At 24.9% G+C, this 27,726-nt stretch overlaps 3 protein-coding genes across 3 annotated transcripts; all 3 read left to right on the top strand.

Moving 5' to 3' along the window:
* The first annotated feature begins 1,905 nt into the window (after window positions 1–1,905).
* On the top strand, window positions 1,906–4,649 carry LOC145833828 (elongator complex protein 2-like). Its single transcript, XM_082941023.1, has one exon. The coding sequence runs from the start codon at window positions 1,906–1,908 to the stop codon at window positions 4,375–4,377; it is 2,472 nt and encodes an 823-aa protein (XP_082797149.1). The 3' UTR covers window positions 4,378–4,649.
* Window positions 4,650–5,159: 510 nt separating this feature from the next.
* LOC145834628 (protein SLC31A2-like) lies at window positions 5,160–7,924 on the top strand. Its single transcript, XM_082942106.1, has 5 exons — window positions 5,160–5,241; window positions 5,663–5,697; window positions 6,092–6,179; window positions 6,395–6,566; window positions 7,336–7,924. The coding sequence occupies exons 2-5, from the start codon at window positions 5,692–5,694 to the stop codon at window positions 7,607–7,609; spliced, it is 540 nt and encodes a 179-aa protein (XP_082798232.1). The 5' UTR covers window positions 5,160–5,241; window positions 5,663–5,691; the 3' UTR covers window positions 7,610–7,924.
* Window positions 7,925–15,118: 7,194 nt separating this feature from the next.
* Window positions 15,119–27,100, top strand: LOC145834316 (ZP domain-containing protein-like). The gene is made up of 9 exons (XM_082941715.1): window positions 15,119–15,273; window positions 21,157–21,288; window positions 21,640–21,836; window positions 22,778–22,929; window positions 23,287–23,411; window positions 23,761–23,872; window positions 24,115–24,300; window positions 25,658–25,836; window positions 26,549–27,100. The coding sequence occupies exons 1-9, from the start codon at window positions 15,222–15,224 to the stop codon at window positions 26,698–26,700; spliced, it is 1,287 nt and encodes a 428-aa protein (XP_082797841.1). The 5' UTR covers window positions 15,119–15,221; the 3' UTR covers window positions 26,701–27,100.
* Window positions 27,101–27,726: the final 626 nt, after the last annotated feature.

Below are 27,726 nucleotides of genomic sequence, written 5' to 3'. Positions count from 1 at the left end.
TTATATAGTTGAATTGTCAGCTGGTTTTTAAGTTTTGTGATAGTATACACTTACTCATAGTTTCAACATAAAAATTTATCACAAATTGTAGTTTGACATTAAGATTTTTTCCTTGTGTATTTGTAAAATGACAGAATACCAAACCTTTTATATGATAAAATCTACTTAACAAATATGTTGATGTTTTGATCAGCAAAGTATTACATACTATTTTTGAATTAGATATATATTTTAAGCAAAGAAATACTTTTTTATTAAATTATTCCATAAGTGCGCTACATAGTGGTATTTTAGTGTCTTTTTTAAAAAAGGAAGGAAAAGAAATACTTCAAAGTCTTAAATAAACTTATCAGGTTAGATTTATTTTAGGCATTGAATGAAATTTAGTTGATCCACTTTTAATATTTTATTATTTTATAACCAGTTTTGTTCAGAAACTTAATTTTTATAAATTTTGAAAAGTTTATTTAGCATTTTTCACTTTGCAGTTAGCTTTCACTACTTTGAAATAACGTTGTAATTTTTGTTTAATACGTGAAATAATTATTTATAATGTTATGAATTTATCAGGTTGCCAAATAGCTTGGAATCCTGGCAAAACATTGAATTTGACAATTTAGGCAAAAATAAAACCTAAAATTTGATACATTTAAAAACAAAACCTGGAATTTTAGACAATTCTTCATGTTAAGTAAAAAAATTACCATTAGATACAAACATTTTAGCAAAAACCTAAAACTTTTGTATCATGAAAAAAACCATTAAAAAACACATTTAAGGTAACTATACATTATCTTATAGTTGTTATTAAACTATTTAGACAGTTTTTTTACTTAAGTTTAGTTTTGTACTTTAAGTAAACCAAAAAAAAGTTTTATTCAAACCTGGAACAAATTTACAAAAACCTTTTGCAACCCTGATTTTTGTTAATAAATAAGTTTTAGAGATATAAATGTTAAACTACATGATTTAACTAATTTATCCACATTTTTCTTTTATAATCTTAACTGTTGAAATCTTACAGAATGGATATTTGAAAATAGTATTTATCTTTTGTTTAGTTAACATCAAATGTGGTTAATTTTTATTTATTTTTACATCCAAAAGTAATAAAGTCATCAAAAAAACTTAAAATTTTAGAATTAAAAAAAAAGTCCTAGAATTTTGAACAAAATCACTTAAAATCCTGGAATAAAAAAAGTCTTTACATGTAAATTAATGAAATTTTGATGAAATACATAAAATCTATCATACTAAAGAAAAAAAAAAACATTAAGGTTTTTTATTAAAAAACACATTTAAAAGTAGCTTTACTGTATCTTTTCAATATTTTTATACATTTGAAATCAGTTTTAACCTTAACTTAATTTTATACTAAAAATGTACAAAAAAATTTACTTTCAAAAAAGTGGGAGAAATTTAGGAAGAAAAAAATCTATAAAAAACTTTTGAAATCCCATTTAAAGTTAAATCAAAGAGGTTAAAATCTTTTTTGTTCTTCAGTTGGTAGATTTTTTTTATTAAATAAAGTTAATAAAATTGAGTTGTATTTATATAGATATTTTATTTGTTGTAATACTTGTACTGTAAAATATATTACTAAGTAAATGTTGTAAAGTTAAGTTACTTTTTGAGAAAATTTTTAAGTACTATGTGTAGCATTTATTTTTGTAAAAAAATGTAGTTTACAATAGTGCTATGGCTAATTATTTTTAAAGATTTAAATCAATTAATCTACAAATCAGTAATATAATAATACAAATCAGTAAAATTAATAATAATCAGTTATAAAACAATATTGAAGGTTTTTTATTAAAAATTAAAATATTTAGTTAATTAATGTATATTATGTTCTGTTAAAATATTTTAAAAATTTTAATCACAGTTTTTAGTGTTTAAAATACAATGACAATAGTTGACAAGAATAAGATGGAAGTTGTTTTAAAACATGTAGCTGTCTGTGGAAATCCTACACCAAATTCTTTTGACATAGCACCTAATGCAGAGAAAAATGAAGTAATTGCTTTTGGGCGCCACAAAACTATTGTTCTATATAAAGTTGGAACAAACTGTGAACAACTGATACCACATTCTGTTTTTACATACAACTTCAGTTCTGATGTTGTTTCTTCTTTGCAATGGTCAAAATCATTTGAACTAAACAAAGAAGGCTACCAAATTGAGCATAATCTTATTACAGGGGATATAGCAGGAAATATAACAATATCTAAATACAACCCATCTAAATTGTTTTGTTCTGATTCATTGGAGCTCATTTCAACATTTAAGTTTTTAAAAGATGCTATACACAGTGTAGATGGTGTTTCTTATAAGTCAAATGAAAAAACAACATGCACAGTTGCAGCTGCTGGTTGTCAGTTTGTTAGTGTTTTAACAAGATATGGTGCTATTAATGAGGCCACTACATGGACTGAACCACTTAATCATCAGCAAATAGATCTAAGTTCTAATTATGCTTTAGGGGTAAAGTTACATTGTTTACAGAATTCAGGAGTTATAGTGTTAGCTTGTGCTTGTTCAGATTTTAAAGTAAGACTTTATACAAACAAATGTTCTGAAAAAAATGAAGATCACTTTAGCCTTGCTACAGTTTTACTTGGTCATGAAGATTGGGCCAGTTCTGTAAGCTTTAAAGACTTAAGTTTGAACACATGGCTTCTTGTTACAACTTCTCATGATTCAACTGTACGTGTTTGGAAAATTGAAGATGAAACTGATAAAATCCAGATGGATAATTCAAAAAGAGAATTTCTTCAGTTAAAGAAACAAAGTTTTAAAGTTAAAGATACCAGAAGTTCAAAGGTGTATAAATACTCAATAGGTATAGATACTGTTTTAGAAAGTCATGAAGGCAAAGTTTACAGTGCAGAATGGAATGTTTCAAAAGTAAATAATAAAATTCAAATGCTAACAGCTTCAATTGACAAAAATATCTTAGTTTGGGAATATGATGAAGAAAATAAAATGTGGATAGATATGGCTAGAGTAGGAGAACAAGGTGGTAACACGCTTGGTTTTTATAAAGCTATGTTTACTGAGGATGGAGAAGGTATTATTGGTTATGGCTACAACGGGTCTTTGTACTATTGGAAGTCAAATGATCAGAATGCTTGGCAGTCCAATACTATCATTAGTGGCCATTCAGATGTAGTTCAGGATATTGATTGGGAACGGTCTGGTAAGTTTTTGTTGAGTACTAGTTCTGACATGACAACAAGATTGTTTTCAGAATGGTGCAAGTCTGAAAGTAAAAGCTGGCATGAAATGGCCAGACCTCAAATTCATGGGTATGAAATGAAATCAGTTGGTATGCTATCTGGAAATTACTTTGCATCTGGAGGAGATGAAAAAGTAGTACGGGCATTTGAAGCCCCTAAAAATTTTATTGAAAATTTCTCAAATTTAAGCGGACAGACTTTAGGTAATTTGCTTGATGCACCTCAAGGTGCTGCTGTTCCTGCTTTAGGTCTTTCCAACAAAGCAGTGTTTTCTGTTGAAAATCAAGTTGTGAAAGAAAAAAGTAGGAATGATCAATACATTGATAATTTGTTTCAGAATTTATCACTGTCACAACCACCATTTGAAACTGATCTTCTGCAAAATACTCTCTGGCCCGAAGTACAGAAAATGTATGGTCATGTATATGAAATTTTTGCACTGGCTGCTAACAATACTGGGACTTTATTTGCAACTGCTTCAAAATCTAAGAAAGAACAGCACTCCTCCATAAAAGTGTGGCAAACAGGAACATGGAACTGGGTTGGTGAGTTAAGAGGTCATAATTTGACAGTTACTCAAATAGAATTTTCACCAGACAACAAGTATTTGCTGTCCGTTTCAAGAGATAGAAAGTGGTGCCTGTTTAAGATTGACAATTCTGGTTGTAATCATGATGATTTCTCACTTGTTGCTCAAAGTGACAAAAAAACAGGCCATACAAGAATAATTTGGAGTTGTTCTTGGTCTAATGACAGTGCCTACTTTTTTACAGCTTCCAGAGATAAAAGTGTGATTATGTGGGGAGTTGGTGAAGATGCTCAAGTGACTCGTCAGTCAAAGTTGTCCTGTGAGCAGCCTGTCACTGCTGTATCCTGCTCTCCCAACAAACAAAACAGTTTTGGTTACAGCTACCTTCTAGCTGTTGGTTTAGAAAGTGGAGACATGAAGTTATGCACTGTTGATCAAGACAAAAATTTACATGTTTATTATACATTTGGTAAAAACATTTGTCATGCTGCTGCTGTATTGAGATTGAAGTGGAGACCGAATGATGAATACGAAGATGATGGTGATTTGTGCCTTGCTTCTTGCTCTCAAGACTATCAGATCAAATTGTTTGATATCAAACTTGTGTAGTTTCAGTTTGCCATTGGTAAATAAAGTGAATAACTTTGATGCGTTATATTTTACATGAATATTTTAGGTTGATTAAAAAAATATCATTACCTATTTAACAACTTACTATTGCTTACGTTAAAAATAGAAGGATTTGTTATATTAAAAAAATTTGTAAAGCAAAGAATATTTTTAAATACTACAAAGATTTTTTTAAGCAAATATCTTCTAAAGAATCCATGTAGTTGGTTTATTTATATTAGGCTAAAATTTATTTTTAAAGGTTATTCTATGTCTAGGCAATTATGTTATTTTTATGATTTTAAACTAATATATTTTTTAAATGTAAATAATCGGTGTAAACTTTGAACTAAGCATTGTAATAATGTGCTCAGAATTGTTTTTGTACATTTTATAGATAATATCATTTTTAGGATAGTGAATTGTAATTAGTTTTAAATCTTTTAGTAGCTTTTTTTTATTTATTATATTAATATTGTTTAAATTTCTTTTTAACTTTATCTTTGTATTTTTCTAAAATATTTAAATCCTATAAGTCTAAAATAAACTTCTATTTGCGTTCAATAAAATATGTTTTTTTAAAAGATACACCTTGTTTTATATTAGAATTTAATATATTTTCTTTGTATTATTTATTTGGATATTTAAATAAAATTTTGTTTAAATTCAATTAAAATAGTGTTTTAAATTAGATTATGCTTTAATGAAATAAAATTTAAGCTATTATAACTTTGCAAAATTTAAAAAAGTGAATTAAAAAAAAATATTTTATGTCTAAATATAGATTTAAAGATGTATTAAATTAAACTACTTCAAAAATCGATGTTGTAAACTTGATACAGTTTTGAAACAAATTTTTAAAAAGTAAGCAAAAGTTTTGGTCAAATTTGAAGTTAAACATTTATAAACTTAGAGTTTAAGTATAACTTTTTTGATTTAGTTAAAATGTTATGAAACTTTTTTGTTTTAACTTTTGTATATTCTAGAAGTTACAACAAATTCTATCTATTGTGATCTGAATTAGTAAGAAAAATCTTTGAAAGTTTATTATATAAGTGTAAAGAAACTTTACCGAAGATTTTACTTGATGAAGTATTGTTATTTAGAATGTTTACTATGATAAATATAAGAAAGTTGTAGAAATAAGTTTTTTGTAATAAAACTTGATTCTAATTTATTTTATCATGTTTTTATAACTTGTCTCTACAAAATTATTATTATATTTAAAAAAATAGTTCAACGTAAGAAAAAGTTTAAAACTCACTTATCAATAATTATTTAACAGAATTTGTTATACAACCTATCCGCAGAAAAATGAAGGTTTGTTTTAATTAAAATCGAACTATAAGATAAACTATTTATAATATTTATTTTTTATTTGTAAGCTTAACTTTCGCTGGTTAAAAATGTGAATTAGAGTTAAAAAAAAGTTAAAGTTGTTTGTGTAAAACAGTATAAAACATTGTTTATACATTAATAACTTTTTTTGTTAAGAAAATGTAAATAAAAAAAATAACTTAACTTTTATGCCGATTAAATGAAAGTAAAATTATTAATATGTGAGCGGATATATTATTTTAAGATAAAACTATACATTGTTTGTTAAACTTGATTTAATGTATAGATTTTTATTTATTTTAAAACAAATAATAAAAACTATAATTTTGTTCTTAAAATATGCAATTATAATCAGCTACTTTAAATTTTATTTCAGGATTACTTCAATTGTGACTTACCTTTCAAGTTTCTTTTTAAGAGCTGGGATGTTAATTCAAACATTTTACTAGTTGCAACTTGCTTTTGTTAGTTAGAATGAAAGCATAAATATTAAACAAGTAGATTTTTTTAAGTACAATATGCTAAAAAACAGTTAGTTTGTTTTATTATCGTTAAATATATTTTTTTATTTGGCATCTTATCGATTGATTACTTAGTATATTTCTCCGTAAGATTAGGAGACGTTATTCATGATTTAAAATGAAAATAATTTATGATGTCAATAACTTTTTTCAAATAGTTGTTGCACTGCTATCAATACTTTGGGAGTCCTTGAAAAACCTGAAAAGTAGATTGTCTGAACATTTCTACTCACTTCCGCTTGTTAAATCTGAGTTAGAAGGCAAAAAGGAACAAGGTAAAAAATCAGACCTAGTCATTACTGACAGTTTGAAATATGTCAAATCTCAAAGGTACATATTGTTTTTTACTGTTAAAAATAAAGAAAGATGTTCTTATAGTTATTGGTTTTTTGCAAAAAAACACGTTCACAAGCTATATTGTAAATTTTTTCATAAGTATTGGATTAAAAATTACTATGATTTGCATTTACCAATTAGATTTATGAAATATATTTAAGCGTAGTTAATTAACCTTAAACTGATATTTGACTCAGACTAAGCCACGTTTATGTGGCTGCTGTAACTTTTTGTTTTATATATTATTTTTGCGTTTAAAACTGTATCTAATATGATAGAGAATTAGATTTTCTCCATAAATTTTTAGGCTTAACCTTGTAAATTATAATTACGTATTTTAGTAAATAGATATATTAAAACTATAAGAACATTTCTTCCAAATGAAAGTTTTTTGTATCTTGTAGTAAGTTTTTTGTATTGTAACATTTTATCATAAATTAAAAAGTACGCGTATATAAGCTGTCATTATTTTTTTAGACTCAGTAGATTACAAAAACTTGTTTTATGAATTTACTTTAAATATATTATTCGTTTAGATTTTTTTAAATAACTTTACTAAGTGATCAAAGACACAACATTTTTATTAAAAGTAAAATGATTGTTTTTTAATCCTATTAAGATATTTTCTTGTAGTCCAAGTCGTTAACTATGATGTATTAACTGAAGAAAAGAAAAATACCAAAGTACTATTTAAGTTACTTAAAACGAAGCTTTATGAAAGCAAAAATTAATGTTCAAAAACCGAGCTTAGTATTTTCAACAGAATAAAGAATCACACAGCTGATTTGCTGATACACATGTCGCGAGTCACGTGCGGCTACCTGCTCATGCTTGGCGTGATGACCTACAATACATACATACTCGCATCAGCTGTGTTGGGGTCTGTTTTTGGATATTTCATATTTTGTTACGCAAGCGCAGAGAGTGTTCAGGTGAATGAAAGATTTCGGCCGAAGACAGAAAAGGACCTGTCATGCCCTCACATCACCAACACGGTGCATGTTGACTCTACTGAGCGTTTAATTTCACATGCTTAAAGACACATAACAAGTTGAACTATTTGAAATGTTATAAAAGTTTGCTAAAATAGTGTATGACTTACTTTTTTTCACTGTAATTTTAATAAAACTAAATGCTTCGTATTAGTTTTATCAGCTTCCTAGTTTAAACATTTTCTAAGAGCTGATTTCAATTTATAGCTAGACTTTAAACAATATCTTTGCATGATTTTAAAAAGTACTAAGCAACATTTTAAAATGTAGTTTAAAGTACAATTTTTTATTCACAAATTTTTATAGCATCACATGTCACGATTTTGTTTTATTAAAATTTAAATCTTTAGATACATTTGTTTTTTGAAATTTCACGTATTTGCAATTTAAAACTATATAAATTTTTATTACTTTTACATTTTTGTTTAAATTCATTCAAACAAACAGAAATCGTTTTTGAAAAAAAAAGTTAGTTATATATGCTATCTTACTATCAAAATAACATAAAGAAAACTTAGTAAGTATTTATTTTCGATTTAAGAGCTATAGAGAAAGTACTTCAGTTAGAAGTTTAATTCTTTGTTGAACTTTTTCTTAGTATGTAATGTTTATACACTTTGATATAAGAAAATGCAGCTTAGTTTTATGTCTAATATATGTCGATAAAAAACTCGAAAAAACCTGTTCAAAAGTAGTTTTAACTAAATATTTTTTGTTTCTAGAAATCTTTTTGTCTTTCATTTTTGTAACCCATTACATTTATTTTTTTAATTTTTATTTGCAGTCATAAAAGTTTGATTTAAAATTGCCACTAATTTCATGTATATGTTTCAAGTAGCTCTAATGCTTGCCTTGATGTATGATATTATTTTTTTTAGTTCTTCTAATTTTAAAACATCCCCTTAATTTGTACTACAGAAATTTAATATGTAGTATTTATTCGTTCATTGAATTAGCAATAAAAAACCATATTTTCAGTTCTTCATAATCAAAAATCTCCAACAACCGCAAATCACTTTACGAATAAAATCGCTCTTATTGTAGACAGCTTTTTTTTCTATAAATTATAACAGATTATGCATTTTAATTTTAATAATACTTGAAAATTTATATTGGTTGCAAACAGTGTGATAAGTATTAGATTTTAAACGAAGTATCATGAAAACACCACAATTTTAAAAAGCAGATTTAAAACCAGAACCTTAGCATAAAAACCAAAAAGTCTTACAAAAAATAAATCTATTTCAGGTAAAAGTTTTTCATACAGTTTTGCTTGTTTGACTTAATGTAAAATATTTTATTTTTGATAATCATTATTATAAAATAAACAAACGTAAAAAAAGTAATAATATTAGTTTTATTGTACATACAGTATAAAAATATCCGAAAACCGTTACATACTATTAAGTATTGTAATATAATTTTTTTGAAAATATTTTTATCAAATACCTTTAAGATAATATAAAGTTATAATATTAATCACTGAGGATTATTGGAGCACATTAAAACGCTTTTGATTTAGTCATATCATAATGAAAAATAATTAACTAATAAAAGTTTACTTATGTTAAGTTTTACAGCTTTTTAAGTATGTTATGGAGCGAAATTATTTACTTTCATATTATTTTATGCTTTAATAACGATTGCATCTTAACAAATTGGTAATGATAGGTGTAAAATGAGTATGAAATGTTTTAGAATTAAAATTTGTCTATATTATTTAGTTTTAAAGAAATACTGCCATTCACAGGGCTGCATACTTGGGCATTACTGTATTTTCAAAAATAAAGTGTAGGTATAAGAAATATGTAGAAAGTACAGTTTTAGGATATGTTATGACTGGATTACCAAAAAACTAATACATAAAAATTGCTTACTTATATTTATAAACAGTGTAGATCCAGAAATAAAGTTTTTATTAAACATCTACTCTAGTATACAGAAACTATATAAAGAAATTACAACTGAAAATCAAAGAAAAAAAAAACATACTTCAACTATATAAATATACAGAAAAAACATCGACTTAAAAAAAATGCGAAAAACATATATACTAGAGTAGCTTATATATACGTAATTCAGCAAAAAAGTACAAAGCATTCTATTAAAAAAAATTTGTGCTAGTTTTATAGAAAAACAAATAACTGCGATTAAAGAAAAAAGTTTATAGGTCATCATTAACAAAACTAGCAATTTACTACAAAAAATACAAAATAAATATACAGATCAACTACTTATAAAGTGATGAGCTATAAAATTTATAATTAAAGTCTCAACAACATTTGATATGTAATGTTAAGTAGTTACTAAAAAGTTGATATTTATGGAAAAAGTACGTTGTTTTGATAAGGTACACATTTATAACATTAATACTGTATCTGCAACTATTTTATAACTAAAACTTTTTCTATATTATCATTTACTACTACAAGTTTTTAGGAACTTTTATGTTTGTCTATTCTTTTTGTAATGTGTTTTGAAATACGTCTAATATTTCCACTTAATAAAGTAATAACTGTTTATTAACGACAAAAAAGCGCTCAAGATAGTTGGTCATAGTACCTAGTGTACAAAATAAGTTTAAAAAAAAATCTAAATTAATAGAAATATTTAACTTAGTACATATGAACTAATTTTGTTCATACACTTATTGACAACTAAGCCTATTGTAAATATTTTTTAAATAAAATTTGGAGCTACATACAACTATGCGGTTTATTAAGCACTTTTGTCCCGGTTTAAATCTGCGTAACTTCACAGAAAATTACTATACAGTATTTAAGCTAGCATAAACTTTTTACCAGATACAAGAGTTTGCTAAATTTATTAAAGTTTTAACATCCTTATTAAATATTATTGATCTACAGAATTTTATTTTTATATACAAGTTAAGTATCACTTAATATAGCATACTTATTTTGTCCACACTTAGCATAGCTAATGTGGTTCTACAGGCAATATCTGCCTGATGAGTCCTAAGAAGGACGAAACCAGGTCGCATAATTTTACATGGAAAGTTGTTGATGGTCATGCGGTGCTACCTAGTGGTTATTTAATATCGCGTAAAAAACAACTAGATGATTTTTTGAAAACAAAAAACGACTCTGTATAAAAAGTAAGGGCCTAATTTTCTTAAATTTTTCACCTTTTTATTTCTAAAGCTATGCACTATGAATGAGTTCATTGTATCTTTTTTTTAAATTTCTAGGCGTTAAACCAACATAATGCATCTTTTCACCATCATGTGCTATACTCTTGTCCTCTACTGGTTATGAAAATTTAAGTCTTCAGTTGCAAGATTTATCATTTTACTTAGTGTTTTTTATTTTATTCTACATTTTTGTAATTTAAATTGTTAATTTTAGATTTAAGGTTTGGCATGCATGTATAACTATTTTTTATTTTGTTTCTTTAAAGAATTTTGCTGAGAGGTCCATTTTTTTGGAAAATGAATATCCATTATTTTCAAGAAATTTTTGGCAGTATTTTTATTTGTAAATTTTTATCTTATGTAATTTTTTTATTATTGTTATCTTTAGTGTACACCTGGGTTTCTCAAACTCTTTTTCTTAATCACCAACTGGGCGGAAATTTAAGAAATTAATCACTCTCTTTATACGATGTCGCCCTTTACTGGTTAATTACTCATTTAAATTTTTGCCTAAGTGCTATTTATTGCCCCTGATATCCAAAATCGCCCCTAAGAAGAGATATTGCCCACTTTGGAAAACTCTGTTTTAAATTAATATCTTTAAAAAGCTTAATTTACTTTTAATAAGTTTCTAAAAATTAGTAGAATAGATTAAAACGAACGAAAGTATTTATTTTATTGATTAATTCAAAATTAGATTATTATGTGTAGTAAAATTATTTCTTTCAAAACTATTTATCTGAAAAATCTTTAAAAAGAATTTTAGACGAGAAAGCTTAAGCATTTTTCACTTAAGATGAAATTCGATAAATTTCAAACGTCCTATATGTATGAAAGAAACTTTTCAAGTTTTTATTTTCTTTCCGAAAATAAAAATAACTACAAAGGCAAAATTTAAGATACAGTGTTGTTTCAAAAAACAATCAAACCATTTTGCCTAAATTCACTATTGTACATGAAAATAATAAGCTTTTAATTGCCTAAATCTACAACCAACTTTCAAGAAAATTGTAAAAATAAAAAAAATAAGTGTTTTATGGATAGATATAATTGGATCAACTAAAAAAAGACTCCTGCTTGTACTTATGCTTAATACGGCAAGTTTAGCACTGTTTTAAGTAATTGATCTGAACAAATACATTTAGATAATATACAAAGTTAAAATATACTAATGCTTAAGTAAGCAGATAAGTCATGTAACGAGCAGTTTTGCAAGCAAGATTGTCAGGTTTCAAAAACTGTACAGTATGGTGAACTTAAAAAGACATCTTTGAGCCTGCAGTATAAGGAACTTAAATAACTTTTTTTTATCTTATGTGTTAGTCGTAAAAACTTAAGCAGTTTTTTTTAATCAAAATTATATTTTACCTCCTGTAATAAAAATTGCTAAAAACTATTATGCTACCTAAATAACAGTAATAAATAACTATAAAATATTCTTTTATTTATAATGTTACAGGAGTAATGTGTCTACTCATGATTTGTCTTATTAGTTAAAAATGTTTTTGTATAAAAATAATTCGTATAAGTTTAATGCAAAAGTGTTAAAAAAATTAATTTTACTATATGTAAATCGTGACAATGCTGAAAAATTAAATACAACTTAATGTAGCCTTATCTCTACTAGTTTTCGTTTGATAAGTTTAGAAGAAGAAGGCAAAAAAATATTCAAAAATAAACATGTAAATTTGTTATAAGAGAACAATTTAAAGTAAAACTGTTTTATTAAGAAATAACAATTTAAAAGTTTTGTACTTGCTCTTAAAAGGATTAACTTTATTAAAGATAGATATTATAATAACTTTTTATATTTGAAATCCAACTAATCTTTAAACGGTATAGACAAAACAGGCACTAAATGCAATAAACTAAATATATTTCACGCTATTCTCGTCAGTAGATACATAGTAATAAAACAAGTTACACAAAAATAATCAAATTACTAATTATGATTAAAGCTAATTAAATACAAACATATAAACACCAAAAAATTATAGTGTTGCTTTATTTATTTAATGTTTTTTTTGGTGTTTATATGTTTGTATTTAAATAGCTCTAACATTTAGTATTTTGATTAGTTTTGTGTAATTAACTTTCTATATTATTAAGATATGTTTATTGTTAAACTTCTATTGATGTTTAAGTTCAAATTTATATTTTATTCATTACTATGTATCCATTGACGACGTCAGCGTGAAATATATTTGGTTTGTTGTATTGAGTGTCTAATTTTGTATATACTATTTGAAAATTTTTGTATGATAAGTAAGAAATGCAGCAATTTTCTAAATTAATCCTTTAGAAATTAAGAATATAGAAGGTATATAGTTTCGTAGAAAAAAAAAAGTTATATCTTTTTTAGATATATTTTTAATTAAAACTTCAATGGTCCTTAAAATATAAAACTTAGGCGGTCAATTTTAACAAACAGTTTATTAAAAAATGGTAAGCTTTTAAAGTAGTTTGTGTGGTTTTTAATTTGTTTACCAGAAACATGATAAAACAACCACTAAATAATACTATAAATGGATTACAAAAATTGTAAACATTGTAAATATTCATAAAATATTACACATTCATAAAACAAACTACTTTTTTAAATTTTGATTTTAATTAAAAAATTATTAAAAAGATAATACATATTTAAGTTTGGTTTTAAAATGTAATTTTCACTTTTTTACAAAATATAAGTAAAAAAATGTTATTAGCTTGTGAATAATAATTTTCATTTATTAAAACTTCATGTTACTAATAAAAAAAAATAACCATAAAAAATATAAGCTTAGTTTGCATAATAAAAAAAAACATTGCAATAGCAGCTTGTAAGATCATTATAACCATTTCTAATTTTCAGTACGGTAATTGTTTTCTTAGATACGTACTTCCTGCTTAGTACGCATTTTTGAGCCAAAAACTTTGTGTTCAGAATGTGATTAAAAGAATATACTGGTACTTCTTTGATACGTTCTTACTGGCTTCAATGCTTCTGTATGTGTACTTAATAGTAAGATTACTGAATAATAAAAAAAACTTTAACAAAGTTAGTTTTCAGTAACTCACTTTTTTTTCGAAAAATAAAACTTTTGTGGAAATAAACCAGTACTGGTAACTAAAAAGCGTTTAATCAAGTACGTTTAAAAGTGAAAAATTTCAAACATAACACAATTTGCACATACAACACATATAGAAGACTGTTTTAATAAATGTTTTATCTTTTTGTTTATATTTTCAAACTATCTCGACAATGCCTGCCTAATGTGTCCTAATAAGGACGAAACCGGTTGTAGGTTGTCGCGGATGCTGTTGTTGTTAGTCGTGTGGCAAAGTTCGTTATTTATCATTATGATAACATTTTGTTCGTAAAAGCTTTTTTTACGGTAGATATGAGTAGTTTATTGAAAGTAAAAAAATAGTTAGTAAATATAGGGTCTATGGACCTGCTGTATATGAAGACCTTTCGGTCATTGTGTCAAACACCACACACTTAAATTAACTAACTTTCAACATTAAAAATAAGCTTCAGGAAAGTGTAAACTTAAAATAAAAAAAAACTAAACAAAATACAGCAAAAAAACTGCATAAATAAAAGTTTTATTGGTAATAAAAACTTGTCTAGAAATAAAAAGGCAGTCATGTTACTTGTTACATGTTATGGTTTTTAAGATATAAACTATGCGCAAAAAATGTATTAACTGAAGTCTAAAAAGTTAGTTAGTAGATGAAAGTAAATACCTGTTAAAAATACTCAAAGTCTGTTTATAATGTATTTTGACGTTGACATCTTAAAAATAGTTCAAATAAAAAAAACATATAAAAAAAAGACCTTATTTTATCTAAATGCATTATAAAATATCTCCATTTCAAAAAAAAATTTAAGAGTCATAGACATATGAATTTTTTTTCAAACCGAAAAGATTTTATTTTATTTTTTAAACGTAACAGTTTTTTGAAAAACTTTAGAATAATAAGTTAGCATTCTACTTATTACTTATATACTTTCTACTTATTCCTGTTTAATTTAATTAAATTATTTAAAACTTTATATAACTGTATACAAGTGTTCACAAATAGTTTAAAACAAGTTTAACTGTACAAACAAAAGTATTTAGTATAAGTTTACAATCTTACATAAACAAAATTCGCATTAGTTTCTTAATAATTAAGCATGACACCGGTTAATTTTTGTTTATTTTTGATATTCATTAATAAAATAAAGTAACCTAAAGGAGTTATAACTACTTAGTTCTTCTAATTTCATTATGTTCAACTCGCTGTAGCCCGTGTAAAAATATTTTTGAATTTACCGTTAAACTGTTACTGTGACGTCACTTATAAGAAGCGCCTAAGGACACAGTGAGGAAGTTTAGTGCAAAGGTTTAGCACAAACGGAAAGATTGAGAGGAGCTACTATACAGGTTAAGAGTAGGCCTGTATTTCAGTCTTACAGTTTGTTTAAACTTCGATTATCGACGCTTGAAAACAAGTGTTGTAATTGTTTATTGAACGATGGGGAGTTTTTTTGTCTTCCTACTGCTGGTTCTACCATCTGTTTTGACAGGTTCGTTTTCTGAATAAAAATATTAGTTAGTTTATATTATACATAAAAACAATAAGGTTACTTGGAAGTAGGGCTTACAACAAAGAAAAACTTCTAACTAAAAAAGTTTAACTTCTTCAAAAATAAGTAAATTAAAGCTGTTAAGAATAGGTGGCCAGACTGTCGTGAACAATATTTTAGGCCTATTTTTAATTTATCTTAAAATATATGTAAACATTTATTTTATTTGCACAAGTTTTTGATTTAAAATAATTGTCATACATTTTATTTGTTATAAAAAATTAAAATGTTATTAGAACAAAAGTTTTTGAATAATGTCACACTAAACAAAATTAAAACAAGTCCAATGCTACATGTTTTATTTTAATAAGTTAGTTAAAAGTTTTATATAATTCCTTAAATAGTTAGAGAAATAATAAGTTTTTAAATTTTAGTTTGTTTAGAAGACTTTGTATCTCTTTCAAAGTTAACATATAATAATTCAAAAACATTTTAACGACAGTTTTGAAGTTTTGTTGTATTTTCTTATCGTAGTTTTAACATGTATAACAGAAAAACGATTAGACTTACTTAAATAGAATTAAATTAATAAAGACAAGTAAATTTAAAAAAATCAATTTTTTTTAAAAACAATTCGTTTATTAAAACGTTCCTTTTTGTTTTTTATATTATAAATTTTTTGATTTTAGCTTAACATCAAACATACAGTTTTTATAAATTAAACAGAAGCTCTTGTTAAAAAAACATAGCTGGTACTAAAAACAACCAATTGTAGTTTAAATTAGTTTAAATACTTGAAATGCTTCGTATTTTTTGCAGATATATTTATTTAAGTACAAAAACTACAGGAGAAATGTAATTTTACTTAAAACAAACAGCCATATATTAGAAACATTTAAAAACTTTTAAATAAAAAAAAACTAGTTAAAGTTTTGTAATTTCAGTTTATAAGCTCATTTAAAACTTGAACCTTGAGAAAATCTGAAATAAGTCTGTTTAAATAATAGCGTTAGCAGTTAACGAAATAACTGATAATTCTATACATGTAGTACAATAATAAATTATCAATGATCTAAAATATTAGTTTTTATCAAAAATAACTTTCAGCTAACGATGGCTGCATTCGAATAACTTGACAAAATAACTAAAAGTGTTTATATAATTATTTTCTATTTTAATTAGTCGAGTTAATGTACTTGTAGCTTCTACATCTTACTAGTTTTTTAAAGAAATTTTTAAAAGAATGTTTTTATTATTAAATGAAAGTAGTTTTTATTTGTACTGATTTCGGTAAAATATTAGAAAAAAACCTTATAATTTTCAAACAGGTTTAAAACTTATTTTAAAAAGTAGTTACCAAGCTTTATAAATACGTAAAAGTATTTTTTAAGCTTAACTTTTAAGTCTTTTGGAGTTATTTAAACTTTTACAAAATCTTTCTTTGATTGGATTAGAGAAATAATAACAATTCTAAAAAAAAATAGTGCTAAAGTTCTACAAAGTTATTTAACTTTTTTATAAGTTTTGTTATAATTTATATTAACTGTAAAAAGCTTAAAATAAATAAAAGTCTTGAAGTAAATTTATTAGTATCAAAATAGGTACTTAGACACATTTTTGAAATTCTTCAAACTGTTGAAGTGTTAAAAGTTAACCAAAGTTGTTTGTTCAGATTTAATAAAAAAAGAATTACTCTTTTATTACTCTTTTAAATTGAAAACAAAGTAGTTTTGGATACAAGCAGCGACAGACACTTGAAAGATAAGTTGAAAAAACCAGTTATGCAACTTTGTAATAAAAAATTGTAATCAAAACAAAATTTTTAAATACTTTTTGAACATATTTGTTCTCTGCTAGTGTATATTAAATAAATTTTTCAATCAAAAAAAAAGAACTACAGTATAATTTACACACAAGTAGCTCTGCGTTGACGAAAAAACTTGTGAAAACTGTTTACAATTAGTAAGAATGCTGATATACAAGTAGTCATAAGTGTTGAACATTGCATTAGGAAAACACCATTAGTGGTTTCACTACGTCATCTAACTTCTTTCTTATATTCAGGAAATTTTCCGTTTTTAAAATAAACTTTTACATTTAAATAGACAATATATAGTGAAATGTAAACGTTCAAGTTGCATAATTCAAAAACTCTAAACTTTGTTTTAGCAACAAGTTTTAATTAATTTTGTACTGAGTTTGTACTGAGTTTAGTATACAACGTAATACTACCTGAAATATATGTTGTTTTATGAACAACTAAGAACCTTTATTTTGCTCTAATGCATTTATACAATTTGAACCTTTATCAACATTATAAACTTATTAGATTGACACATTTTTAGAATTTTTAACATGACTGCTAACTTTTCGTAGAGTAACCTCTTGCATTTTTACGCACTCTCATTTAATTACGCATTTTAGAACTCGAAAAAATTAAGAAAATAAAAGTTTTAATTTTTTTAATATTGAACAAATTAGGTTTATTGTATATTTTTAAATTTAAAATATGTTTTTTAATGCTAACTCACCTCTCTAAATCTTTGGACTTTGTAAGTTTATATTCCTTGAATTATTGATAAACATTTATTTATACCTCAGTATATCAGAAATTATATTAACAATAAGGGATTAAATCAAAAATCTGAAAGAATATTGACTGTTTTAAATAATGAAAGTATAATGAAATAATGAGAGTTTAAAACACAAATAAATAATACAGAACTCTTGCCCTATATATGAATAAACATTTTAAAAGAGATCTAATGAAACTTGCTAGCAAAATACACCATTTTTAAATTTTAAACGAATGCTTAACTATAAAAAGATTTTTCTAAGTACATAGAATAGAATATAAATGTTAAGTATCAAATAAGTCACATACAAATAAAGATAAGGATAAAAGCTACTTATTATTCAAATTAGTAAAAAAAATTTACCAGTATTAATATTTTATACAAATTTCAATTCTTTTTATTAATTTATGTAGTTTTATCTTTTGGTTTTATTTTTGTAAATAAAGTAAACAAATTGTTAAAATTAGGAAAGTCTGCTTTTAACTACAAGCAGTATCAAAAAAAAGCCATTATAGTATGTATATTTGGTACCTCTTGTAACTTTACGAATTTTTTCTGTGGACACAATGTGCGTAAATAAGCGAGAGGTTACTGTAGTTGTTTTTTAACCAGTCGGTAAGTAAACGTTTTGATTTTTATTGAGTAATACTATAAGTTCATGTTTATCAAAGTAATATTTATTTAAAACTATTACTTATATATTTTTTTCTTTTTAAAATATATAATTTACAACAGTTTTATACAGCTGTTTCGTAAATGAGATATTTATATCTCATATATTCCTCAGTAAAGTTTTAGTTTATTAACCACGTTTTGTAGAAATTCTAAAATTTAAAATTATTGTAAATTTTATGACGTAGTAATAATGAAGGTTTTTGTGCAGTACAGGTACGTAGCTTGGTACGTTTCTGCAGACACTTTTGTGCGAAGAAACTTGCTTTTGTTTTAATTCTTCAGCTAAAAAAGGCCCTGCTTTCTTAGCTTTTAGTATTCATTTATATTTAGTTTTGCATTCCTGAGAGATAGTTATGACATATATGTACTCTTTAGCACTTTTAGTGTCGTAAAAATTAAACGAATTAAATAGGTCTAAAATGTATACAGTTGTCTTAAATTAGATTTTTTTATCAAAAAGCTATGCATTACAAAACTGATTCTAATAAATTCTGTGGCTTTTTCTTAAAAAATCAAAATTATACAACTTTATGTTACAAAAGTTTGCACAACTTAATGTTGTTTCTGTTGACTAATTTAAGTGTTCGAGTTTGAAAAATTACACAAAAAGTTGTACAGTAAAATATATTACTATTTTTTAATTTAATTGTGATTTTCTTATACTTATTTTCAATAAAAGTTTTATGGGTTTACACAAGTGGCAACACATAAAAATCAAACCTCGGAAAAATAAGTTCAAACCAGTTATTTAATGTCAGTATGGGATCACTTAACGGGACAGAAACTTGCGATTTAATAGGGTTATTTTTATTGAATGAAATAAAAAAGTAAAATTCTTACAGATAATGAACTCGGATTATATAGATATGACGAGCTAGGGATATTAAGAAGCAAATCACCGAGATCAGCTAAAAACACTGCTAAATATTTAAACAAAACGGCTTTAAAATATCAATAGAATTATTCTAAAAAGATTTTTTATATACATTCTTCAACATTTTAAACTCAATTTACCAACCCTACAACAAACCAAACTTACTAATTTTATACGTAAATAACAATTACAAGCACTCCCGACAAGTAATAAAACAACTACCCGAAACAATAAATAGAAGACTTATAAAATTATCTAGATATGAAGAATCTTTTAACAATATAAAAATGAATATCAAAAAGCATTAATTTCAGCCAATTACAAAGATAATTTGAAATACGACAATACCACTCTATCAAAAATAAATAAAAGACACTGAACCCAATTTCAACCCACCGTTTAGTTTAACTGCAAGTTTTAAAATAGGCAATCAGTCTTTAAACTTAGTTAGCACATCCTTTGATGAAAATCACCCGTATAAAAAATATTAAAGCGCAACACAATTAAAATATCATAAAAGTTGTACGAGCAAAATGGCACACAACAATAAAATTTTAAACAAAAACAATATAAACGATAAAAGTAACGCAATTGCCGCAAAGAACCTTGCCCTTTAAAAAAACAATGCCTATTTGGTAACATAATCTATAGAGCAACAGTAACATCCAATAAAGCAACCAAACATTACGTGGGACCTACGGGAAACAGTTATAAACGAAGATATAGAAATCACAAATCTTCATTCAACAACATTTACAAAATACATACAACAGAACTAGCAAACTACAGTTGGAATTTAAAAGATAACAACACAGACTTTATAATTAAATGGAAAATTTTAGCACTAACAAAAAACAAATTCAATTTAAAACATGGCTGCTCTCTTTGCAATACGGAAAAATACGAGGTCTTAAAATTTAACTCAAATCTAGCTTTAAACAAACGAAATGAACTTTTTAGTAATTGTAAACATTTTTCAAGCTTCTATTTTAAATAATTTTGAACGTTTATGCGAACTTAGAGTGTCTTATATTTTTCAATGATTTATTTAGTGACGTAACAATCCTTAAAATTTTTGCTTAACTTTATGTACATTTTAATTCATGTTTTAAGATATGATTACAATAAACAAACTAAAGAGCTGTCCTGTTTAACAAACAGTGAAACGATTGTATTTGTAAAACGTAGTGTATGTATGTATATGTATATATATATATATATATATATATTGACGGCAGTTAATTATTTTAAGCAGAGCCTACAGACAGGGTTACTGTTATGTATGCGTAATTAAAAGAGAGTTGCTTAAATAAGAGGAGCGAATTCATATCGTCTTGTCGACATATGTAAAAGCTCCTCTTAAAATAAAAAATGTTCGTAACTATGAAATACTTAATTTTATAGCAACTTATTTGTAGTTTAGTGAATTTTAGATGTTTGTTTATAAAGAAGTTCAATTTTTGCATTAAAATTTTTCCTCTTCAAATTTTCATAATTACGTCACATTATTTTTTGTATTTTGTGTAATTTTTATATAATTGTTAAGCACAGTGCAATGCATTTCGTGCTACAGCTGAGGATTACAAACAATTTTATTCTTTGTATGAAACATATGTACTTTTTCTTTTGAATCTAAATATTCGCAATAAACTATTTATATATATATATATAAATTGCGAATAATTCGATTAAAATTTTTATTACTTGTAATAGTTTAAATAGTTAGCAACTAAAATTTAAAATCCTTATTCAATACAGCAAAGGTATACGAAGGTTCGTGTGATGAGAACAGGTGTAAGAATGGAGGAACTTGCGTGGAAGCAGCATCCATTCCTCCTACTTATCAGTGTGTCTGTACATCAGATTTTGTAGGAGATTTCTGTCATATTTGTAAGTGAAATTATTACTGCTTTACTTTAAATGCAGGTTTGTTTAAAGTGTTTGATTATTTATTAAACAAGTTTGATTTTTAAGAGTTTTGCTTATCGTTTCAAAAACAAATATACTATTTGAGTTTGTGGTAAATAAAATACTAGTTTTAAATTTCAGTGACTATATTTAAAATTCATAATTAATTTAAATTACTGATTATTTAGAATTCGTTAAACACTATAAAAAATATCATTAATATCTAATTTTCAAGTAAAACTTATAGAAAAAATATTTTCTTAAAACTTTTTATAGAAAATAAGAAGGTACAAGTTCTATCACTCATAGTTAATAAAATACATTCATCTGCAGCTGCACCGGTGATATCTTGCGGTAAGCAGGCTATAGAAATAGAAATTAATTCAGCAATAATTGACGAAATGAATCTTAGCTCCGATGAAAAGCTAATTCATTTTAGTAAAAGTCCGAACTGTAGAGCAGTTAAGAGAGAAAATTTATTTCATTTGAGAATCGACGCTCCATTTGTAGACTGTGGACTTTCACTCGAGGTAAGTAATTTGTATTATCAATCAAAGTTTAGTAGTATATCTAAAAATATTAAGTCTTTAGTAGATATGCTTTCATTTATTTAAGTAAAAATTGATTTTTTACACATCGGTTTCTACGTTTTACATCTTTAAATGAGTTCTTAAAAGTTATTGAAACAAACAATTATAATAAATTACTTTTATTTAGAATATGTTTTATAAGTATATCTACAAAAATGTCCTGGACAAGGCATTAAAATGTATCCGTGGTGTTTTACTCGTTAACTGAAATTTTTTTTCGTACACAAGGCCCTTTTGACTAAATTTTTTGAGCGTTTTTTTTTGTCGTTCAATAAACAAACAAACAGTTGGTATTATATTAAATATATCCTGAGTTTAATTTAGAATAATACATAAATTAATATTCTAATGCTAAGTAATCTTAAACTGTAATAACAATTCTTTTAAGTTAAAATCACATACTGTCCAAAAAATTTAAGAATTCAAACTAAGACTACTTACTACAGACTTTAAGATAAATTTTTCATTGATAAAACAAAAACTTTTATAATTTATTAAAAGTATAAGGTTAAATAAAAAGCAAATATTGTTTAGTCTAATTTTTTATATATAAAAATGCATAAACATATACGTATAAATAAATACATTTTATTTGCTTATGATAATTAATCTAAGATATTTTTTCTTAATCTCAGCGGTTTTAACATTTAAAAAAATATTATATACGTCTAATATTTTTTCCATTATTTTAAGTATTTAGAATAAAGCTTAACGAAAGGTTTCAATCTAAACTTTTTACTTTTTTATATTTTTTCTGAGAGTTATAGTCTGTGTATTTTTAGAGTAATAAAGGCTAACATGACCACAACAAATTGTACACTCAACCTAGGTTTTATTTGCATATGTTTTAAAAACGTCAACTGTAACTGTTAAAACTAAAGATGGACGACGAAAACTTTGTGTTTAGCCAAAAAGTAATCTACCACCCTAACTCAGGAAAACTTATAGAACGACCAGTAGTACTAGTTGACTTTAAATGCTCATATTCAGGCAGATACCAGGTTTCATTTGACCCTATAAAGCCTACAGTGACGTTAGTTAAATATTATGAAGTCTTTAAAAAATATTCATTTAAAAATAGCTTTTAAATGTATACGTGTAGTTATTAAGTTTTATTTACCAAATTAGGCTGCTTAAATTTATAAGATAAGTAGATATTTTGTTCATGTTTCCATAAAAACATTTTTAAAATTTATTTCAAAGTATCATTTTTTTGGTTTAAAGAACAACTAAAAATTATTACATACTAAAATATTTCTTTAGTTTATCAAAAAGTTTCTTTAAATCCTTGCCTATTAGTAGCAAAAACTTAATTTTTTTCTTTATTTTTGTTTATATCCGTTTTTGAAAAATATTAAACAAACTAAAGTTTTAATTAAAATATTTACAGTACTGTCGATTTTGACACAACTTATGGAGAGTTTACATTACAAATGGATTTGTTCAAAACCCAAAAGTTTGAACAAAAACTTAGTTTAAGACCAGTAATAGCAGTTAATGAAGAAGTTTGTATAAGTTAGTGTTTCGTACGTTTGTTTAAATTTTCAAATAGTTTAAAATTTTTGATAATTTCTTAAAGATTTTACGAGTTAAATTTTTACAACCTTTATCAAACTTTAATTTTTGTAAAACTTTAAACTGTCATTAAAGTGCTTGACTTAATAGATCCTTAGTAAGAAAATTTTAAAGCACAACATATCAGTTTTATATTTTAAAATCTTAAAAACAAATAGTAGTTACAAAAAATAGCTTTTATTGATGTTTAAACTTTTTTGTTTAATAAGTTTTGCTTTTTTATAATTTTATGAATTATTAACTACATACAACACTGACAAACCATAGCTCAAAATTACTTGTCAATCAGAAAACAACATAGTTGGTGAGCTTCCGGAAGAGCTTGTCCTCTCGACATTAAAATGTTGGGGATCAGATGAGGAGCTTGGAGATGGTAACAACTACAACCTCATTGAAAATAGGTGGGTTTAAAAAATTATTATAGGTATGATAAACACAAGAACTATTAAAGTTATTTTTTTATAGAAAACTAGTAAACTAGCAGCTTTTGCCAGCTTAATTATAAAAGATATCTCTAATTTTTAAAGTTGATTTTTTTTATATAAAAGTTAATTCGTACAATAGTTTTATAAGTTTTATTTTGTAACTCAACAACGAAACAATGAAAAGTAAGAATAGATTATAGTTTAGTTTTCAATTTTAGATGTTTAGCAGATGAATCAAATAGCGTACTTTTAAATAACGGAGACTCAAATGATGTTAAATTTTGTTTCAATGTATTTAAGTGGAAAGAAAGCATGACATCAGTTTATATTCACTGCAAAGTTCAGGTTTGTAACAACACAGCGAACGATTGCGCCTGCTCAAACAATATTGCAAGAGTAAAAAGGTTTGTTTGATCGTAATAATTTAGTTTATAAGCAGATATTTGAACTAAGCAAAAACCATATAACTTTAAAACATTATACAGAATATAAAATACGTTTAATAAATAAATTTTATGTGTTACCAGACTATAGAAGTATTTAAAAAAACGTTTATGAATTTATTATACGTAGTCTGAAGGCAGATGAAATGAGAAAAGTTTAAATTGTGTAGTTCGAGTATTTTCGGAGCTCCCAAATTTTATAATTCTTCAAATTAAAGCGGTCACCAAAAATAAAAACAAGCTGTAACTTAATTGGGATTTTAGTTACAAAATCATATATTTTTTAAATTAAAATAATAAAACGTTTGTTATCTTAATTTTTAATAAAGTTGGAAAGTGTAAGAATAAAGGATGTATTTTTTCTATTAAAACTACTTTTTTATTTTCTCTTGAGAAGTTGCGGTTTAATCACTATCATTATTTCGAAGTAATTTTAAGACATATTAACTAGAAAGCTTAGACTACATAAAAGAAATGCTTAAAAAACTTATAAATATTTTTATTGTTTTAGTAATGCGTTTTAAAAATTGTTAAACAAAAGAAAATACAGTATTTGATAACCTGCTTTTAAATTTATAATTAGCCCTTGAGCCCTTTTAAAATGATCATGATAAAGCTGAAAAAACACAGTTTTAAGTTTTTTAATTTTACTTGCACTTATAAATCTCACAAAAAAGAATAAAATTAAATATTTGGAATATAAATTAAGGTTACTTTTATTTTAAGCATTGGCTACAGTCCGATTAGTATCAAAACTTTAATATACATGACACTACTAATTAAAAGGGTTACATGAAAATTCTAATTCGGTCAACTCAAATTCCGACAATTCAAAAAAAAAATATATCTAAAAAACTATAGTTCAAAAAGTTATATAAATTTAAAAAAAATTAAAAATACATATGTAGATCTTGTTAAAATCTAAAAGCAACTTTTTATTTTGTAGAAAATGTTGAATATTTTTAAATATATTTTAAAATTACTATAAATATCTAAGTATTTTATTTTATTTAAACCATATATCAAAAAATACTTAATTTTTTGCAAAAGTAAAAAATGGTTTCTATAAAGCAATTGGACCTACATATGTATTTTTTATATTTGACAAACATACATTAATATTTTATTGGTGGCCCATTCAGTTTTTTTTTAAGAATTTGAGTTGTCGGAATTTGAATTGTCCGAATTTGAACAGTCGTGCACCCAATTAAAAGTCATTTAAAAATAATAAACTAAACTCAAACATTAGTTTATAGCTGTAATAAGTTTTTCGTGAGATAATTTACAATAGACTCATTTTATAACTAAAACTTTTCAGAGATGTCGATGAAAACTCCATGGAAAATATAGCAAGTATTAATTCCCAGCGAATTTTAATTGTAAATAACAGAATTTATGACGATTGGCTTAACTTACTAGAGACAGAACAAGAGTTTATGGATGAGTACAATGATGTATCTGAAACTAATGATGAGACGCAAGGTGAAAAAAAATCTGGTCTGTTTAAAATTTTTTTAGTTTGTTGCTAAAACTAAATAATAAAAATTGTAGTATACAACAGTATCTAAATCAAAATTAGTAAAAATATTACTATTCAGTCTGGTCTAAAATTTGTTGTTTATAATTAAATTATATGTAAATCATGTACAAATTATATTTTTTCACAAAAACCTTTGTTAAAGGTTTATAAAGAAACTTATCTATAGCTAATTTATGATTTGAATTTATCAAAACAAATCGTTTTGTCCATCAGGACTTGTTATTTACAACAACAATAAAAAATATGTTTAGAATAAGCAATAAATGTATAAACGAGTAAAGTTGAAAATTAAAGATGTTATAAAAGTAAAATAAACAATAGAATTTAAAATATAACGCATAAAAAATTAAACTAAAATGTTAGTTATATATTTACTCTTTTTTATTTTACATTGTACTAAAAATTTATAAGTAATACTTTTTATAAACTTACTTTCAAAACTTTTTTTTTCTTTTATAGTTCTAGTAGGTAAAGTAGAATTTGATCTAGACATCTTAAATTAAAAAAAAAAAAATACAGTTTATAAATTTCTTATCATAATTAATGCCTTTCTACAATATTCTACTTTATCTAAGGGTAACTTGTTTTCAGCCTATATGAATTTTAAAAAAGTTTAAATAAAACCTTTTTGTACTGATAATTTATTATTAAAAAAATATGCGGTTACAGGTCTGGACAGAAGAACTGTATTATTGATAGTCGGTGTGATTCTAGTTGTGGTCATTATTTGTCTTGGAATTCTCGTAGGAGTTGTAGTTAGCTATACTAAAAAATCAAAAGCTAAAAAAGTTATTTCCAGCATTAGCAGCAGCGATATTTAGTCTCTTTTAATAAAACATCACACAAGCCATATTACTTTTCATAGCTTTTTGACTGTCTGTGTAGTTACAGCATACGTTTTATTGAAAATAAAGTTTTATTGTAAATTTATTTTTGTGTAATACTAGTAATTTTTGAACTTTAAAAATCTAAAAAAATTATTTCAGAAGTCTACAAAACTACATGTTTTTAAATTTTTGATTCTAAAAAGTATATTTTAAACAATCAAAATTTTCAAAGAGTTTATTTTGTAACAAATAAAAGTAAATCGTTTTAATTTGTTTGCTAGTGTTTTTAAGTTATGTTGGTTTACTAATAAAAATTCTGATTATGCTTTTTAGCAGCTTTGTGCCCTATCTTATATCTTTTCTTTTATAGTCTGACATATACGAAAAAAAAAGTTCAAACTTTTATTAGTTTTTATTTCTAAACGTTTAATATCAATATTGTGTAACTTAAAGAAAGACTTATAACTTTAATTATAATATATTTTAAACTAAACTATAGATTAAAAAACTAAACAATGATGTTTGAAATATATTTTTTGTGATAAAACATTTTAAATTTCTGTTTTTAAATACACTAAACTTGACTGTTACTTTTTAATATCTGTACATGCCAAGTCAAAACAGAGAACTTATGTAGCAAAAATGTACTATTAATAAAACTTAATAAACATAGGCCTAAAGAGATATATAAGTCAAATTTAATTGTTTATTTTTGTTTACAACTTCAGACCTTGTGGATTAAAAGTACGTTTCCAAGATTTTTTAATTTAGTTAAAACAAGTTGTAGTTGTACACAAGTATTCAGGTAACTAATCTCATTAAACAATCGGTTATCTAAATTTGAAATAAAACTAGTTAGTTTAGTACCTTTAAATTTTAGAATTTAAATAGTTAAAGGTTTTAACATAAAATTATTTAAGTAAAAGTATGTTAATCGATTTGTAAAATACAATTATTAAACTTCCAAATAAAGTGAACAATACATTTTTACTTACTGCAGCATAAAATTAAACCACTTAA

Source organism: Thalia democratica, chromosome 4 (genome assembly GCF_965202585.1).
Source record: "Thalia democratica chromosome 4, ktThaDemo2.hap1.1, whole genome shotgun sequence".
In the NCBI taxonomy this organism is placed as follows: domain Eukaryota; kingdom Metazoa; phylum Chordata; class Thaliacea; order Salpida; family Salpidae; genus Thalia; species Thalia democratica.
The sequence above is the reverse complement of the archived record's forward strand: the minus strand, read 5'-3'. Positions and strand labels throughout refer to the sequence as shown.

Excerpts from the sequence above, each read along its gene's own strand:
- LOC145833828 (XM_082941023.1), top strand. The coding sequence starts at position 1,906 with ATGACAATAGTTGACAAGAATAAGATGGAAGTTGTTTTAAAACATGTA.
- LOC145834316 (XM_082941715.1), top strand. The coding sequence starts at position 15,222 with ATGGGGAGTTTTTTTGTCTTCCTACTGCTGGTTCTACCATCTGTTTTG. Across the intron at positions 23,412-23,760 it reads TAATGAAGAAGTTTGTATAA|AAAACAACATAGTTGGTGAG; the intron begins GTTAGTGTTTCG and ends CTTGTCAATCAG. Across the intron at positions 24,301-25,657 it reads AATATTGCAAGAGTAAAAAG|AGATGTCGATGAAAACTCCA; the intron begins GTTTGTTTGATC and ends AAAACTTTTCAG.
- LOC145834628 (XM_082942106.1), top strand. Across the intron at positions 6,180-6,394 it reads ACTAGTTGCAACTTGCTTTT|TTGTTGCACTGCTATCAATA; the intron begins GTTAGTTAGAAT and ends TTTTTCAAATAG. Across the intron at positions 6,567-7,335 it reads AAATATGTCAAATCTCAAAG|AATAAAGAATCACACAGCTG; the intron begins GTACATATTGTT and ends TATTTTCAACAG.